This window comes from Vollenhovia emeryi, unplaced genomic scaffold (genome assembly GCF_000949405.1).
Source record: "Vollenhovia emeryi isolate VEMERY1.0 unplaced genomic scaffold, V.emery_V1.0 DF939126.1, whole genome shotgun sequence".
Classification (NCBI taxonomy): domain Eukaryota; kingdom Metazoa; phylum Arthropoda; class Insecta; order Hymenoptera; family Formicidae; genus Vollenhovia; species Vollenhovia emeryi.
In genome coordinates this window covers 1,134,447-1,153,720 of record NW_011967240.1, presented here as the reverse complement: position 1 = coordinate 1,153,720, position 19,274 = coordinate 1,134,447, and the positions used below count along the sequence as shown (strand labels likewise).

Below are 19,274 nucleotides of genomic sequence, written 5' to 3'. Positions count from 1 at the left end.
TTCTATTAATATGCTAAGTGACGTACCCTGAATTGACCTTTCCCATTGATCAACGCGCTTTCAGGTGCTTGACCGACGTTGACTGCAAGACGGCCAGGAAAACGTTCGGCAGCCATTTCATGGAACCAGTCACTGATGAGCATTACGTGCGTGGTTAAATCGTAATCGTAAAGATTGCTATTGGCGTCCTTGCTCGGTGGCTGTCGTATTACTATACTTCCGTAGAGACCATCTATTTTTTGCATGCCAGTGTGGGCATGCCAGAAATGTGTACCCTCGTTTCCGGCTGTCCATTGATACCTGCATATGCCATATAATTCTTTTATTATGAATAAAAAATTTTTATTTTAATTTCACACATTTCTTATACAATACATATACATGTGTATGTTGTACATGTATAAAACTCTTAATGTTAGAAAAAAACATGTATGAAAACACATCTTGGATAATTAGTTATTATATATTACTTCAAAATGATACAAATTTTGTTATCTCTTTTAATTCTTTGTTAAAGCATAAAATAAAATTTTCAGTTTTTTCAAGTTATGGTAAATTTAATAAAATATATGTAGGATTGTGTGCATACCTGAATGTATTACCCTCTTGAATGGGACACTGCGTCACGTAAGGTACACCGTCGTAATACTGAGATCCCCTTTGCCATACGCCATGCCAGTGAATCGTGACTTCACTTCCTCCTATACGATTTTCCACGTCAACAACGACTTTGTCACCCTGGCACACCTGAATGCTCGGTCCAGGGATCATCCTGTTCGCGGTCAGGATACCTCGCTCCACTCCGTCCGCTAAAACGCACTGACAATCGCTCCACACGGAGTTGGTAGCGTTCGGTGTGCACACTTGACACGCTCTAAAAATTTGTGTTTACACAATACTGGTGTTAAGAAAGTTAAATGATACATATACATATGTATATCCTAAAAAATTGCAACTCTGTATAGACGTATAGAACTTATTGTTAGTTTCAACTATTTTCTACGAATAAAAATCTATTTTTCTCGATTAAAAAGAGTAATTTTGTAAGAATTATCATTTCGTTGTTTTGTGACCATACACAGAAACAATATTATTATTATTATTGAATAAAATAAAAAACAATATAAACTAAAGTAATACTATATAAAAATAGTCAAAGTAATATCATTAATTTATATATATAATAAATTTCGATTTATTATAAGAAAAACGTTATTATCACTTTACAGCTTCCTTCATTAAAAATGATTTCAAGACACTTCGCAGGGATGTACTTACGCGCCGAGTACGGTGTATATTTCGAGCGTGAAGTGATAATAGCATATCCTGGGGGGTTCGCCCTCACGGCAAGCGCGAGCGCACTCGTCAGGTGATGAGAGCGACGGATTTCGGCGCAATTCGGCGGTAGCGCGTTCATTATAATTGAGGGGCCGCGTCCTCGGCGGCCTCATCGTCGCTCCCCGTGTGCCAAGGTTGTCGACCCCGCCGAAACCGCTGCGGAACATACTACTGCTGCTCGGGTGGGTTTGCACCAGGCCATGGGCTGTAGGGAAGAAAGTTGCACTGTTGTCCTGACTGAAGATATCAGTTTTGAGGCTGGGACTCCAGAAGGAGGACGACGATGACTGATCCGCCGATGCTGTTTGACGTCCTGTAACAAATACATGACATTAGAATGAAAGCGAAATCTCGTTGGACAGTTCAATCAAGGAAGAAGCAATCAGAAATGGATCTCAATCTAATCAGTGCAAGAAGCAAGTCGGGCCATTTAAGCAAGATATATGTATGTCGTATAAGTAAGATACAATTAATATGCCTTACATATACATGAATTTAATGCACACACAAAAGTTATATGAGCTTACGTCGTTCTCATAGGATTCGATATTTAGTTACTGTGACATAGTGAGATTGAAGACAAACGTTTTATCTAACATTAATAATATTCTTTGAGACTTTTCTTAACGTTAGATATAGTTATTTACGATTGTAGGATATTATTTCTGAGAAATTGCGTTCTTAATTCAGCACTAATTTGCAAAGCGCAAAGTCTTGTTAGCTATCCGTTTCATAGATGAATGAACTCAATTGCAACAGAAAATGACTTTCCAGGAAAATGTCAAATGAGAAGCCACGAAAGATAAAACAGAACTCGTGTCTAGGCATTTATTCTTCTATTTGTGATACACTGGATTTCCAACTTGCGAAATAGTAAGTTCCTTGTTACACGCGAATTTTATACGACCAGCGTGTGATATATCATTATTTTGTCGTAAGTTACGTACGGTGGCGTAACTCTATCATTACGAGCTGTCTTTCTGCTTCTATTCCGGCACTGATCAGTCGTGTGAGAATACGATGCAGAAGAAGTAGGAAAAGTTTGACTATAGTAATTCCAACTCGTTACGTATTACGTTTAATAGAGTTTCAATTTGCAGCAATTCATGAAAAGCTACGTGTGTACCTATATCGAAATCGAGACACTCGAATCGAATATTTCCGCGATAACGCAAGGTCTTTCAAACTTTCCATCGTGATTTGTATTCGCGCAATGTTTATACATTCGCGATAGATCGGTTGCAGCTTAGAAAATCAGAATATTATCGTTCGCGGAGCGGAAATTATTTTCGAGTAGAGTAGAAAGCAGCAGAGTTTTTCGCAATACTGTCAGATTTAGATTAGGTTTAATAAGTGCACTTGAATACGAGACGTGAAAGTTCGATGAAGTCCCGACATTCCTGCGCAGATATAAAATGGCATTCTTGTTTAGAGAGGTACACAAACGCCGATTGTAATTTAAGAGATCCCGTACGTCTTCTTAGTCGCGAAATAATCCGTACTCCTTTGATATTTTTAATTCTTCACAGGTTTTACATATTGTAATTTTTGTCGATTTTAAATATTAAGTAAACTGTAATTACATAACTTGCACTTTTCGAAAACAAACATACCTCTACAAAATTAATAAGAAATTATTAAGTTCTAAAACAATATTTCGCGCTTTCAACAGAGGCAATTTTTTATAATAGTATTCGTGACCAAAACTTAAATATCTGATTGATTTCTATGTAATTGGATAATTATTAATGGCTATTACTGTTTTCAGAAAGTATCTTTATTAATTCGTCATTGCACAACGCGATCAGATTAGCTTCTTCGATACAGAATTCCATGAAAAAAAAAGAGAAAACCACTTGCGCATTGTAGTCACGTTTAAAGTTAGCAAAGGCATGCTACGATAGAATGCGCTATTAGTAAAGATCAGTCGCCGCTGTCTGAGATTTATTTTGCGGGATTTTTCAGATATGATATTTCATGTTTTACCAATCGTAATGCTTGTTCGGATAAGATTACGATAAATAATGATTCGATAACGTTCTAATTTATTGATATAGATCTAGAATTATTATCCAATTTTTGCTATTAATATTATATTAATTTTGATTAAGCCCTGAAGTATTGAGTTTAAAATTGTCTTCTAAATAATCAGATACATTTACTTTATATAAATTTCACATCTTTAATCCAACAAAATATTGTATCGGACTTAAATGTTATCTTTATACGGAGTAAACGTAATGTACTTTTTTAGTACAATACAATTTATGCGAGAAATCAATGCAAATGTATGACCTTCGTCGACAGGACATGGCGTTTTTCAATACTTGCAACAAGAAGTTCTTCGCGATTATTATCGGAACACAATTTTGTGCAGCTTTTTTTGCAATGGCACCGACATCCTTTCGTTCTTACACCAAAGCGAAACTATTTTCTTACTTCTTTGGCGAACCGCTTTCTTTCATTGTAATCACTTCGCAGCATCGATCGTTACTGCGACAACCGCGAAAAATTTCTGCTACAATCTAGAATATATATTACTGGCGTATTTTATGTTATGCGCCCAATAGGTGTTTGTTAAATTAAAAGGTTCAATAAAAGAATGATTAAATCATTTAATCAAACTTTTGGAAATAATTCGTTTCCACCGAATTCGAGACTATGTATGAAAATGACTTTTGATCAAAAAGCTTTTATAATAACATAAAATTAACAAAATTAATATTATTTAAAGATATTTGAAGCCTTTGACTTTTGAAGAAATAATTTTCTAAATTTAAATGTATTCAAAATGTGACACATATGAATAATTTTTTCGTTAATTAATGGAATCTTTTTATATTTATAATTGCTTGCCTGTTCCTTTCGGTAACACAAATCACTCTGGATCGTTCTACTCTGATTCATTCTGAGATTACGTGGCTGACTTAATGCGAGCGATCAATTCTACGATCGGTCGCGTTTCGAACCCCGCGAAATTGCATCGGGGTACAAATGCGCGCCGTGCGCTCGTTAATCTTTTTTTTTCCATCGAAAGCGTTACGTGTTATACGGCGAATGATGTAACGGGGCACGTATTGAACTACGAGTGCCTCCGATCTGTCCGATCGAGTCGGATCGACGTCGAGCTGACGAACGTCGAAGTCGGAGTTTTCCGGCCGTATCGCTGGCCGTAACGCACCGCGAGAAATACCATTCCGACTGCCGAATGATTTATACCCCGAAGAAAGTCATGGTGCGCACCACCGTGCTGCATTTCGCCATTTTGCCGCGCGCAACACCGATTCTACGAAATTTATCCGCCAGTCGACAAAATAACGATTTATTATGGCCCAGTTCTGTAAGTCATGCCGTATAAGACATTTTCATTCTGAAAATTATCGGCTAGGAGAGTCTGTAATCTGCGTGTTGTCGACAGCATTAATTTACTGATTGACGTTTCGCCGTTGATTACATCGAAATACGATTAATATGTAGATATGCGATACATTCCCGTATGTAAGATTACAAAAAAATTCCTTTTACATTCGTTAGGTATATGCAAAACAATATTGGAAATAGGAAAACAGATGAATCTCATTACCAGTTTAGATTTGAACACATGTATTAGATTCGCTATTTTATGTTGCAGTAACATGTACAAATTTTATGCAGCTATATTTTAATATGATATATAATATTTCAATTTTACAACACACAAATAACACTGCATGTTTCGATCATAAAATCGGCGCGCTAACTTTCTTAAAGCCACGATGCTGGAACTTGGATCAAGTTTTAGTAAGTAAACGCCAGATTTTTCAAAACGTTCTTGTGTCATAAAAGAGATGATATTATTAAAAGAAAGTCCAAGACAAAGGGTCTTCGAATCTTTGCCGTGGAAAGTCTACTTGCGCGTCCGGTAGAAACCGTCACGTGGATGCTCGCGTGACGATGACAATAAGGCGATGAGGCAACATCGTGCTAGCACGGTCGCGTCATTTAGAGCGAGTGCATAATGCGGGCATGTAATGACTCGCCCTCGCGACTTAACTGTTTATTATACCGGGCGGGATGGGTGACGGCGCTGTCGTAAGACGACTTAGCCGTAAGCGCGAACGTCGCGGTTGTGCAAGGGAAAAAAAAACAATGAATTAAGTAAGACAAAATCGCGCTTTCACGCTGCCCCGCCGCTCCTTTCGCGCGGCAATTAATTCGCCACACTACTATTTTTACCTGCCTGCCACGATTGTTCGACCGGTTTCCGAGTAACGGTACATCCTGAGGCAAGACCGATGCTTTCGCGATTGTCCCTAATCGCTGCTGATGTAACGAACGACTTCTGCGCGCTTTGTCAACTGATATTCCACTGACTTTGATATATTCGGTCTTATATAATATCGTAAAGCTGGTCGATTGTGAACAGACGTACCAAAGCAGAACAGTCAAGAAGTTGCAGGTTTTCTGTGGTAAATGTCGCGAAACGCAAATATCGATCATCCCTATTGAAATGAAACTGTAAGACGAGAAGAACGTACTTTCAAAAAGTTAATTATACCTATGTAATTTATGATGACTCGAGTTTTCATGAGAGTATCGATCATCCAACTTGACTCGAACTCGTGTAATGGCATAAAACAAACACACGGTGTTGCTCCGCAAGATACACGGTATAACGTGTAATTTACATAATTTGCTTTTCCGCGTGCTTTGATGATTGGCATTGAGTTCTTTTTCTTCAAATCTGCGTCGGAAAAACAATTAGAAAAATTGGTGAAAGTATTCAGAGAAAACCTATCAAATTCGACAATTAAGAGATAAACACTTGCAATTTCTCTATTGTGCTTTGCAATTTTCATTTTTATATCATTAGCAATTTATACATTGTGGCATACATTTTTTAAGCAATTCTTTAACTTACGCCCGTAAATTATAAAGATTGTTAAAATTTTCTTAAAATTTTCGTAGTTTGAAATTAACAGAAAGTTAAAGGTTCATGTATCTTTTCACTGAATTTAAATGCTTATTATGTTGTCAATAAGTTGCTTTCTGTTTAATTCTGTATTGTAAGAATAAAGCGTACTGGCTATTTCACATAATACTCATGTTCAATCCATTCAACCTACAATTTTGAAAAGGAACGTCACTTGCATTTAATTAAAGTTATTTTTTAAACATCGCAGCAGAAGTTGCAGCTCGTTTTTGGGTGATTGGTACGCGATCGCACGTGTCCGGTCAGCCGCACTTTCTTCGCTCACTCCACATCTCCTTCCCTTTCTTTCATGCAACTCGACACCCCGTGTAATAATGCACATTTTTGCGGGCGTGTGATTAAGTTCGCGCCTACGGCAAGACCCTTCAGAGGCGTTGATTATCCGCCCCATTAATTATTTTTGATATCTCACTTTATCAGTTTTAACTGAACGGAAACGTCTTTCAGTCGAGTCGGTTCATATTTTTTACAGCTCAGAACAGAGAAATTCCTTCTTTAAAATTTAATTTTGTTTTATTTTGACCGTTTCTCTTTCACATCTGAACGAAATTGGACTGTTTTTCAAAATCAAAGGAAGTGTTTCAAATATGTACGTTCAAGGCATTTAAAAACATTCATAAAAAGCATTGTAAGCAAAATGTAAGACAACGCAAAAATTCATAATTTTACATAAAATGTAATAAAATTATTAGTGATTATTTGCGTTGTTGTTGATTGATATTTTCCAGTCAATAAAGTAGTATCGTTTGCGAGTGCATCGTCGTTCTCTACGAAATCAAGAGCGTCGGTCGAAGCGAGCATAACTAATGATCTCCCGGTAGTTAATTCAACTAAATGTCAAACAAGACACGTAAAGACACGTAAGATATCGCAGGGTTTGAAGCGCACGTAACGGGTGTTCGCATTGTCTTTGGAAAAGTAAATGTAAACCAAAGATAGACATTAAATATCTTAATTTTGATTTATTTTAAATAAAATGTCATAAATTCTGGATAATATACTATCACTTTTATGCGGCGATAGTTTTTAATAGATAAACTATTTCTTCTCGATAATTATTTCTTCAGTGTCTCACAGCTGAGGTTAAAAAGATGCAAAAGCAATGTCTACAAGAGAACAATGCAATGCGCGAGGAAGTGAGAGCGGAATCCCAGAATCGCGTGATAAATAAAAGTGCACTTTCGTTTCGAGCAGTTAAGTGCTCGCGTGCCAAATTGTAAAAGATAAGGATCTATGCCAGCCTCTCGTATTACGGAACTATTGATTCATCGTATCAGCGAGAACGAAAGTGTGAAGTGATTAACACCTGCGCGGGGATGAAATATGTTTACTTCCGACGATTGCGCTTACGAATCACAAAAATGACGAATGGGAAAAATTTCAGTCGTTATCCGCTCAGTCATGATCCTCGAGCGTCTCAGAAGGATCGGATTTTCTTCTCACCATATATGCACGTTATTGATATTTACCGTGGGAGTTGCTAGACCGAGATTGCGACTCGTCTTGTGAAAGTTCAAATAAAATGCCAGCAGTCGGCTTATGACGCGACGGTACCGAGCACGCTTAATGTCGCATCTCTGCTCGCAGTCCTTCGTCCTCGTTTCGTCGGGGAAGAAATGCTCGAAGGATATTCCAGTTACGTTTTTCTTATATCAATCCAAAATTCTTACACGAGTCCAGATTTTCTTGCCATTAAAAGAACGTTTCTGTCGCAGAGTAATTGATAACGTATTTCTTACCGAATCTCTTTTCGCAAAATTAAAAGAAGATAAAAGGACTCGGTCACAGCGGAGTTGCGAAGCAATCTGTGGCTTCTACTTGGAAAGATCTAGCCGAGAGGTACATACACAAGCCGGAGGGAATGCAGATGGAAAGTGCGACGATCCACTCGCAAACTTGGCCTTGTCCTTGCCCCCGTCTCATCTTATGGAACGGCACGAAGAGTTGCTCTCCCCGCGCAACGCCGACATCCTTGTGCGAACGGAGAGAGACGGAAAAAGACAGTGAAACGGGGGAAAAGAGATTATTTCGACGTGACAAGGGGAGCGGTCGCGTTAAGATCGGTAATGACGGCACGTAAAGGCCGCCTCGATTGCGCTAATGGACGTAATAACAACGATTTGCTCCGTAAATCGAGGGAGGTTCTTTCCGGTACCGTGCGGAGTTGTGTGCTTCAAATTACAACCTACGACATACGAAAGTTAGTCGCAGCCACGTGCATCGAGATCGAAGAAATTATCCCGGGGAACGTATTCATCATTAGCGCACGTCAATTTCCAGCTCGATCGGCATACTATTGAAAGTACTCGCTACGGGGAACCGAGTGTGTTTCTCTTATTAAACCGAAGATCAAGCGAGAAAGATATTTCCCCTATCGTGATTGCCGCTGCGACTTGACGTGAAAGATATCCGCGAGGAAGGCTGAGAAAGTGTCGAAAAGTGTCCTTAACACGTTGCAATTGCTGATGGAAGATCGCAGCAGTCTACATCCGCGTGCAGTCGCCGATCCAGACTGATTTAAGACATCTTAATGTGTTCAGAATGATAGAAGACTCGTCGCATTATGTTAGAAATGGACTTCTCCAGATCTATCGGCCATTTATCTAAATGTTCATCTGAGATGAGATCGGCAAGTACTTCGCACCTTTGCTGCTCTTAATTGCCCGTCGGTCTACGAAAGTCAACGTTTCCACGCGATTTATCTCCGAAACAAGAATAAAGCCGTTACCAGATAAGAACCGATTGATCTCCTGCGGACTTTGAGATAACGTGATTGCCCGACGCCTCACCGTCGCTCGACTCGGCCGGGCAATTAATCGATAATTAATACCGAGCATCGGGGCCGATGTTCTCGCGCGATTCTCATCGTTGTTTGTAAAGATCCTTACCGCGATTGCGTTAACCGCGGGCGAACACCTGCTTTCCTAGCGCCTTTGTAGCGCAAATAAGACGATCGTGAGCCACTTAAATAAATGATTCGCTTGAGCGATCGTTATAAGAGAAAGGCTTATCTCCCGCTACCGCGTCGTCATTGCCGCCGGAAGTACCTGTTTACGCACACACGCAGGAATAAATTTCACGGTCAGCGATATCAGGATCGGTCAGAGAATCGTTCTAGTAACTTTTAGTTCGGGTACCTAGTCGACGAGTTACCGCTGTGCTCGCATGAGCGATTCGCAATAATATACTTTCATTGGTGATCGCAACGCAAAGCTGTGTGTCCGCCCTCGGAATCGGTCAATATATCGAGGAAGGAATAGAAGTTTTTTTTTTCTCTTACGTCGACCAAGCGGCCGACCGATCTGACTTGGACGCTGGTTCACGCATTGTAATTTTCGCAGTACCGTAATTATCGGTACAGCTCGCCTAACACGATATATAGATTGCGATCGTAAAATATTCCCATGACTTTCCCTTCTGCCGACGAACGGCAGTGTTTCTAATATAATATCCGGCCGTTATCGCGTTCGATCATCTCTCGACGCTTTTACGTCTTTTTCCGTCGCTTTTCGGACGCACGAGGACTGATAATTATTAATTATGTGATTGTTATGATTATTATAATTATTAGATGATAATAATTATAATTAAAAAGCCATTCTTTTCGACAAGTCGGTTGGTTGTTGGTTGTATGAATGAAAGATCAGATTTAAGCGTATTCATTATCGCGGTAGTGTCTCGCGCCAAGTATAAGCTCATATGTATGCACGACGCAGATAATGTGGCTATAAAATAGCGTACTGCAGAACAGAGCTTTGATTGGAGCACATTAATTATGTGTTCATATGATACACAACGTAACTAATCTCAACTTTGTAAATTTGTTTAAAATGTATCACTTGAAATCCGTACAAAAGGCTGAAATTTCCAGCCTGTCAATATCACATGCAAGACGAATAAAATTGTTCTATTTGATCTTACTATAATCGAAATATTTTATTTCCATGTCGTTTCTAATCTTAAGTCCAAATTTCACTGACCTTCGCTTTTGCATGTTGCATTACAATGTAGAAAAAAAAAATGAAGTACGTTGCGAGGAGTCAGTTAGTCATGAACGTGAAATTTTCCCGACAATCTGAATGCAATCGTACTTGAGAGGCGTGTACGTGAAATGCAATAACGAAATAATTTGATTGCAGTAATGATAAAGAGCAGGTCATTACGTTAAGGCCTTTTGTTATTAAGATCAACGGAGAAAGTGAAATTTTAGTAATAACGCGTACACGGTACGCTGCAAATTATAGCAGAAGGCACGGTCAATCAAGATACACGGTTTTCATCCAATTTTTTATGTCTCATTTACCTTTACTAGTTATTTAATAGCACAGTTCGAGACACTTTAGGCTTTCTAAGTTTTGAATTCATCGAGTAACATTTTTAACGTTCATTCGGTAAGAATAAACTCAATTTTATATCTTACATTTTTACGTATAAGGAGATAATATATAGTGAAAAAATGTCTGATGCATTCGCCCAATGCCATCGCGCCTTATATATTCTTTTAAATAAATTCAACTGCAACGTGTTTCTTAAAAAGAGCTCACGTTGCGTAATGTCAGATGCATAACATTACACGTTTTCATTGGGTAAACGTGTTCCGTTTCCACGCAACGCCACACGATCTTGATATTCACAACATGTGCATAAGTTACATATCTCTATTTACGGATCGACCTACGGGGAGCTCTGTGAGTACCATGCAACCCGTGCCGCAACATTGTTACATGGCCCATAGAGAGATGCTAGGTAATTGCCACGGAGAATCACGTCACGCTCGCGAACCCGGCGAACACCTAGACGCCGAAGGTCTTGGTCCGAGGATACCGCTGCATCACGATGCGGGATGCACGCGTCGCGCTGCACGGTTGTTTGACTGCGCGGCTAATGCACCCCTTCTGGTTGGTTCAGCCGATGCCTGGCGTCTTTATTGCAACCGCATCAGTAGAACCAGCCAATTAGTGTCAGCCGTGCTATTGCGTTACTACATTGAACTTTATGCACCGTTCGTTGCTCTTTTCGCTTCTGTTCATTAACCTAACAAAAAGCTGTATAGAATAGAAAAATCGTTGTGTAATATGGTTCTGATAATTAAAATATGAGAGTGAGTATAAAAATCAAAGTTACCGTTCAAGTATAATGTAGAAAATCGGAACTGTCGGTATACGAATGATCGAGACGTTACTATTATTAAATTTTTACCGGGATAAATTACAGTTTGTTCAATTTCGTTTAATGAATTTTGAAACATAACTTGCGATGTCTTGCTACGGGTAACTACATTCTTGTGGAGTCATGAGAATTTAATCTCTACTTGTGCCCAAGTAGCTAAATAATGCTTAGTTGCTTACTCGACGGCACGGCCCGCAAATATTCCTGTATTGTGTTAACGAAATCGTGATAAAGTATTATGCGTTTGTTTACTACGTTAAGATTTAGTAGAATATCACTTCTTCCTTTTGTACCAGCGCAGTGTTCTTTATACAATTAATTATATACGCTCAAGTTATGATTTAAAATTATTTTGATTAACAAACAAATGTAGAACACATTAAAACGTATACCTACTTGTATATCATAAAACAAAAATAATTATAATTGAAATAGACAGCAACAAAGACAGAGACATCCCTCTTATATTTAAATAAATATTTAATATGTGACACAAGTTTATTTTCGTGTCCAGATAAAACAATATTCGATAAATATTCGATGTGAGACACAAGTTTATTTTTGTGTCCAGATAAAATTTACAAAATCACCCTTTGCAGAGGTGCGGGAGTATCTAGGGCATTCTATTATTGTGTTATATTATTGTTATTAATCGTCATTAAAGTCGCACGTTAATTTAAGTCGAGAGTGCGAATGTTATCAGTTAGCGCGAGAAAGTATCGATTACAATCCTGTACCATAATCAAACGTTAATATCACCTATTACCGACATTTTACTTTTTTCTCTGTGTAATGTTTTCTGTTTGTCCCACATTGCGGAAAATTTTTCACTCTGCGAGTTTCAATGAGTTTGCCTCCATATATAATTTTTATAAAATCTCAATGTTAAAATATAATTTTAAACATGATTTTTGTTTGACATAATTTTCTAAGAAATTTAATATAAATTGGATAACTGTTAACAATTTCTGCTAGAAAAAAAAGAGATCTAATCCAAATTTCATATACTTTCAATATTTATAAGAGAATTCATTCCTGCTGTTTATTAATTATTATATGTTACTTGCCTATTATTTAGTTTTATTAGATCATACGTTTTTAAAATCGCGTATACTTAATTATTTTAGGTGCAGTCAATGGCATTTTGATTATTCGAAGCTGCTCTGCAAATGATATTATTCGGCCTAATCATTGTATCTATTCAAGAGCATAATTCGCTGAAAGGTATACGGGTTATGCGCTCTTATCGGGTATAGGATCTCCGGGCGATGTATGAATTATATATCCCGTAATGGCATAGTTACGTCTGGGTCATTGCCACTTGTCAGGAAAGAGAGCTTATTTCTATTCCTTTCTCTCCTTCATATTTTTCTCATTTTCATCCGTCCGTCGGCGAAACGAGCGGTAGTTCGATCGTTTGCTTGTTTCCGCGAGATTACACTTCGTCCTTTGTCCGCGACGGAGCGGGTCCGGTAAAGCCCTGATTATAGAGAATTATGTGTAGCCTTGCGTTACGCCGTATCATTTGCTCGTCTGAAATAGTTCCCGTAGCGTCGTACATCATCGCGTTATTTAACGCGATTGCGAAGTTATGCAAAGACAATCGTTTTCCCCCCCTCCCTCCCGTGGGGGAAGTTCGTAATTTCATAATAATGATTACATTGTCTAGGTAAGACGTTATGTAATGGAAACTGCGCGGAGCGGGAAATTACGCGGAGCCGATTGATACGATTATTGGCGTCGGCGGAATTTTTTAAGGCGATCTCGTAATCCATCGAATTTTTTGCAAACTGAACTGTGCTTTTATTTCCTCGAGAAGACACGCTATCTAATCAGCTAAATTGGTTAAAATCTTTTGTTGCTTTATTTGTAATGCAATGTAAATCAAAGTTAAATAAAGTCTACTCACACCCAAAGAACCAAGTTAAAGTCTCAAAGCTTACTCTTCCTTTGTTACTCCCCAATATGTAAGTCCATTTTTCTGTTTGTGATAAGGTATAATAATTTTCGATACTGATTAATTATTATAAAATATCTATATAACAAATGAAAAATTTTATTGGAGATTATTTAAGTTTCTCTTTTTTATCGAAAGAGCGATGCATTTGCCTATGAATGAAGTATCAACACTTTCGGAACCACTTTTTGTCGGTGAATAAAAGAAAGCGAATACGAAAGTGATCCTATGCGAATCTAAATTAATAATAGTATTGATTTTAGGTCAAATAAAATTATATGCGTTGGCGTCTCGCGAGTAATTTCTCTACGCTAATATCATTTAGTACGACAAGCAATTTCTTTGCTCTATTCTTCTCCTTGTCATTTGATACCGAGTGTTTTGTGTGCATCTAAATGTCACATTCAAGCGACATGCGTCTTTTGTAATACATAACACATTGATTACATAGAAAGTTTCGATCGTTGTGTTATGACATAGAAATGCGTCGTATGCAGATGGATTTGCGTCCATTACTTTAATGAGAATATGCTTCTTTCCTTTGTACATTTTTTCACTAATCTAAATTTGTCTCTTTTCCTCGAAATTTATTAGTTTATTATTAATGAATCCTGCGATATTTTTTAGGCAAAATAAAATAAAGAAATTAAAAATACGGACAATCAGAAAATATAATAAATCTCCAAAATATTTTGTTATTTGGCATTTTATAAAGAATTCTAACGCGTGTCAAGCTTTTATAGGATATGATGTAAATTACATTACAGAGAAAGAAAAAAGGAATGTAAGCATGCGTAACATGTGTCTAATTAATTGATTCTACTGTCACATTTTTTAATCAAGATATTAATTAAACGAACACAGAAATGCGCTTTATACACGTAGCTGCCCTTTCGCACTTGATATATCATCACGTAGATTCATTTATCATCAGTCTGACTCGTAAGTACGAAGTATCATCTTCGCAGTAGCTATCTCGGTGAGTTGTTCGAGTTTAACTAGTACACACGGAAGCGTAATCGTTTTTGCGATCAGATTGCACTTGATAGGCTATCTATGCGAGGTATTTAGACCCACGCTGGAAGATATCGAACAGCATTTCACAATTTACGCTGCACGACCTACGCTGTAAGATTTCAACACGAGACAAGACTTATATTCGGTTTTTCTAATTTCAATCAAATTTAAATCACGCTACGCAGTTGTTATTTAATAATTCTTGGACCATATTCATGAAAAAGAACGATGAACTATTTCCCGAGATAGTTGCTTTGAGTCAACCTCGCGCTTTGCAGAATAGATGAGATCACTGAAAGATTCCGTTTAAAAAGGCGAGTCCCGTTCACAAGAGTCGCTCGAGGCGACGATCGGTCAGTCGCCCCGCACAAAATCGATTTTGTTTGAATTTGATTGTCTACGTGTCGGCGAAGTGATGCAGAAAGCGTGACACAGTTTTCGACGCTGATGCCTGAGACAGCTGCTTCGGAAATAGAGAGTGGTCGGTCTGTTTCGCACACGGAGATCCAGATAGACTTCCTCCTTGCGTCTGCATCCGTGATGTTTTCACCGGCGAAATTACCTTTCGCCTTCGCCTTTGCAAATCGGAGTACACGTACTGCTGCGGTCTTTCGCTAATCAATTAATAATGAGATTCACGTTGAATTTTACTCGCAAAATCTCTTCAACTCTCGAAATTGTATTTTCCTGTGTATGACATTCCGTGATAAAGCTTTTGCAAGGATCAATTTTGAAGAAGTAATTTCAAGTTGGCTAGTGTTTTCATTTTTGGACGTACAGGTTTTACGTGTGAATCGCGCGAGATATTCTTGTCTTACCGATTTGCCGGTTAACCGAGCATCGATAGCAAATCGATTCAGCGATCACGCGATGACACCGATCGCTGATTGTTCACTGAGAGCGATCGCGGTTTCTTCCCGTACTTGTCGCGAATCGAGAAAGAATAATACGATATGCGGAGCGGCGCGGGCCGCTAACCGGCCCGTTCGACTGTCGCCGCGTGAATGATTTGGTACAATGAGAATAGACCGTTTTCGACCGAGGTGTTAACGCGCTGCACCATTTCCCGGAACCGACGCTTGGCGCTCGACGCCCGAAATTCAAACAATTTTCGCGATTGATAAACCTTAATAATCGACGAAATTTTAAACATCCTGATCGTACAAAAAGATTTGGAGACCAAAATACTGAGTTTTAAAGACACACGTGGACGAAGAAAGTAGCCATATTCTTTTCAATTTTAGATCTTCCCAATATTTGCTAATTGGAGAAGTCTCCTTTAAATAGTGTTTTCAAAAAGTTCCTCAAGACATTTTATACACAAATATATCGCGTTGAGGTATAGTTGAAGAAATTTCAAGGAATCATGTGCATTATGCACAATATTACATATCAAAACTAAGAAAACTTAGCAATTAGACTTTTAACAATATTTTGTCAACTTCTCGTATTTATAATCTTTTCAAAAATTATTTTACATTCAAAGTGTTCAGATCTTGAATTTAGCGTATCGTTAGATTCGACGATAGGTCCTCACGCTTTTTAAAGTCAATTTCTTGGTGCGTTTGAACGCACATTACAGCATCATTGTAATTAACGAGTGGTTGAGTTTGTAGATTCCTTGATCAGCGATTAGCGCGTTCGCGGCGGGCGTAATAATAAAGCGGTGGTATTTCTCGACCTTGTACGGTACTGTCGTTCTTTGACCGATAAAGAAAGGATGGCAGTCAACGACCGGCAGGAAAGCCACCGGGCTAGTTTCGTAAGGTCGTACATCAGGCGCGCCGCCGGTCTCGCCCAATGTCAAGTGCACGCGCTCAAGGTACTCCAGCTTCATCTCGTTTAACGCCGGCTTAATGGCCCGCCCGGAGTGCGCGCGTTCGTTACGTAAAGAAGATCCGACAGGGTCATTTAACTTTAAACTTGGTAAAAGCGGGAAACGAAAAACGCACGAACACGTACGAGAGTGTGTACTCTCTGAAAATCAATCAGTAGATTATTACTGAAAACAGTGAATAGTCACTGATTTGCAGTTAGAAGTATTATACCACTGAAAATCGCAGTGGTTTACTTATAGCTGCAAATCAGTGACCATTCACTGTTTTCAGTGACAATCCACTGAAGAAAATTTGATAACGTGTTATTATGACGAAATTCTCAAATTTATCTCATTCGAATGTGGTATTGTATAAAAATAATAATTCTTAAAGCACTTAAAGGGGAGAGAACGAAAAGAATTAAAAAAAAGATCTCTAACAGCAGACTGAAGTGTCATATCGGATTTCCGTTTCACTTTTTGACCGGTGTCATTTTAATTGTATAAACTAGAAACAAGATAACATCTTGATATGTCATAGATATACAACAGTGATTGAGGAAGGCAAACATGTATCGACAGGGGCCAATGCTCCCTTTTTGGCGATACGCGAAAGTACGCGAGTCTCGAAGCAATTAAGCTAATTAACGGAGTTGTATGGTTAGCGACTCCTTTCTCTGCGACCTATTAATTAAAAACCTTGGCCTGCACGAATTGACTCGCTCTGCAGATCACCGGTCGCGAGGATGCATCGCACTTGCAATCATTCGCAAGTATGATTGCTAGTTATACAGTCGAGGGTCGTTAATTGTCAAATCGTATGTTTCACGAATTGACGAAATCGCGAAATCGATTGAATATACAAGTTATATTAGAATTACATTATGACATTTTTATAATATTTTTCTTTGTTATGAAATCTAAAAAACCTAGTAAGTGAGGATATCGCCGTTGATAAAAGAAGTGTCACTTCTATTCCTGCGAAAGAAAAAAATAATTAAATAGTAATAAATGTTTAACTCATTCAAATTACAGATTTTTTACTATAATAATTTGAAAGCCGCGATACTACAATACTATGTACATAAACGAGTGTTCGCGGACTAAGATGATTTCTAGTGTGTTTTATATACACGGCTAGTATGTTTTTTCACCGTGCTGCAACTAGCTTTTGCTGTATCCTTAACGGTTCACGATGAGTCGACAAACAACTTGTAACGATATATATTGTCGCAACTGAACAGGTACACGACTTGTGAAAAATATGAATTTCGTAAAAACGTGATTCGAATACTCTGTAATTTCTCATAAACCTTTTTTCAGAGATATGCACGGTAACCGAGAAGCACTGCACGTTTTCTTTTAACAAACAATAGCATCGGAGGTTTAATGGAAAGTTTATAGTTAAGAGATTCAATGTAAAGCTTTGCGCGTGTATGACTGACTACAAATCTGTTTTTGATGTTAGGAGATTGCTCGAGAAAGTTTACATCGCACAGATTAGGAAAAACATAAATTGCGCAAATTCGAGAAATAATCAACATACTAAAGAAAAGAAGATATAACCGAGATACTTGTTTGATTAATGCGAATGCATAAGTCTGCACGATATCGTTTTTGCAGTACGATCGAGTCGCCACCGGAAACAGGAAAAAAAATCCGCTAAAGGAAACCTATACAGATCGTTACTTCGCGCACCGTAAATCTGGTCACGATTTAAACGAAGGTAATTGGATTTAATTAATGATTCAATTCAACTGCTACTTTGATTTCTTATTTCCATTCATAATATGGCACTAAACGGATAATGAGAGGAAAGTTTGTGTAAACTGCGGCAGTTTATGGAAATCAAGCAAATCGTTTAGCAGCAGCATTTATAACGAAAGATTAAATGCTATAATAGATAACATTTCAACATTAAATGTATAAGAGTATATATACTCTATAATTTATATTATTATAAATTGTAACCATGTAAAACATATACGTATAAAATATATATAAATAATAAATACTCTTTCCGATAACAATCATTTAAATCAAAAGGCCATTAGAGTCAAATAAGGAAGACAAGGACGCAATGAAGAATATATTTGAATTAAAAGATAAAAAAAATAAAATATATATAATTTTTGAAATAACTAAACTGTGAGTCTAGCCAGCTCTTGGCAGGAATTGTTTTTAATCAGTATGCACGCAATTATAAAATATGTGAATATGTATATTAATATTTTATAAATACTTTCACATATAATTTTTATAATTTAACAATTTTATAACTTTGCTATATTAGCTATTATCGCGTTTTAGAAACTTCAAGATAAACACGCTCGACCTACATGGAGCATAATTTATCACTGTCAAAAAGTAGCAACACTGCACACACTGTCATTTATCATGAAACTTTTTAGTTATTTTGAGAATTTGTGTAAATAGCGTTCGCATGATAACGTCGTAAATAGAAATAGATTTTTTTTCCTATTTTAACGGGCAATTTATGCAAATAATTACGGAAGAATAGATCGGATGTTCTCAACAAGGTTCTATCCATCATCCCATTTTCATGCGCAAATCTATCTCCTGCTAATAGCGTTATTACATACCTGACGACTTCATTAAACTGACATGTCGTGTCACTGCAGAATCGGATGATTAATCCACAAAGTCAACTGCTAACATTTTACGAATGTGACATACTTGTAAGAATTCGCTCACTTTTCTACGATGCCTGCCATATTAACGACCCGACATAATTTTTCTACTGCTTTCTCTTCTCTTTCTTTTTTGTAGCCTTCGATGCATTCCTTGTCGAGAAGTTTCGCGTTGAAATAATTTTCAGATAAATTGTGAAAGATCCAATATCTTGCGGTTAAATAGTACGTATACGCGGATACTCTTCCTCGTCCCTTTGTCATTGTATAGTCGTGCGAGTCATGATCTTTCTTCCTGGCCCTATTATGCCGGGCCCCTTCATTTTCCATCGCGCGACCTTTAACGTATAGGGT

The 19,274-nt window shown here is 37.8% G+C and overlaps 1 protein-coding gene across 2 annotated transcripts in view; it reads right to left on the bottom strand.

Annotated features, from left to right (window-relative positions):
* The window catches only part of LOC105568981 (laccase-5-like), a 115,925-nt gene that overhangs the window by 7,250 nt on the left and 89,401 nt on the right, over positions 1-19,274 (bottom strand). For both annotated transcript variants that reach the window (XM_012025085.1, XM_012025084.1), the window contains 3 exons: positions 1,279-1,651; positions 590-874; positions 27-300 (listed from right to left, as the gene is read on the bottom strand). In XM_012025085.1, the coding sequence (XP_011880475.1) occupies positions 27-300; positions 590-874; positions 1,279-1,651 (932 nt within the window). The remainder of the gene's footprint in view (positions 1-26; positions 301-589; positions 875-1,278; positions 1,652-19,274) is intronic.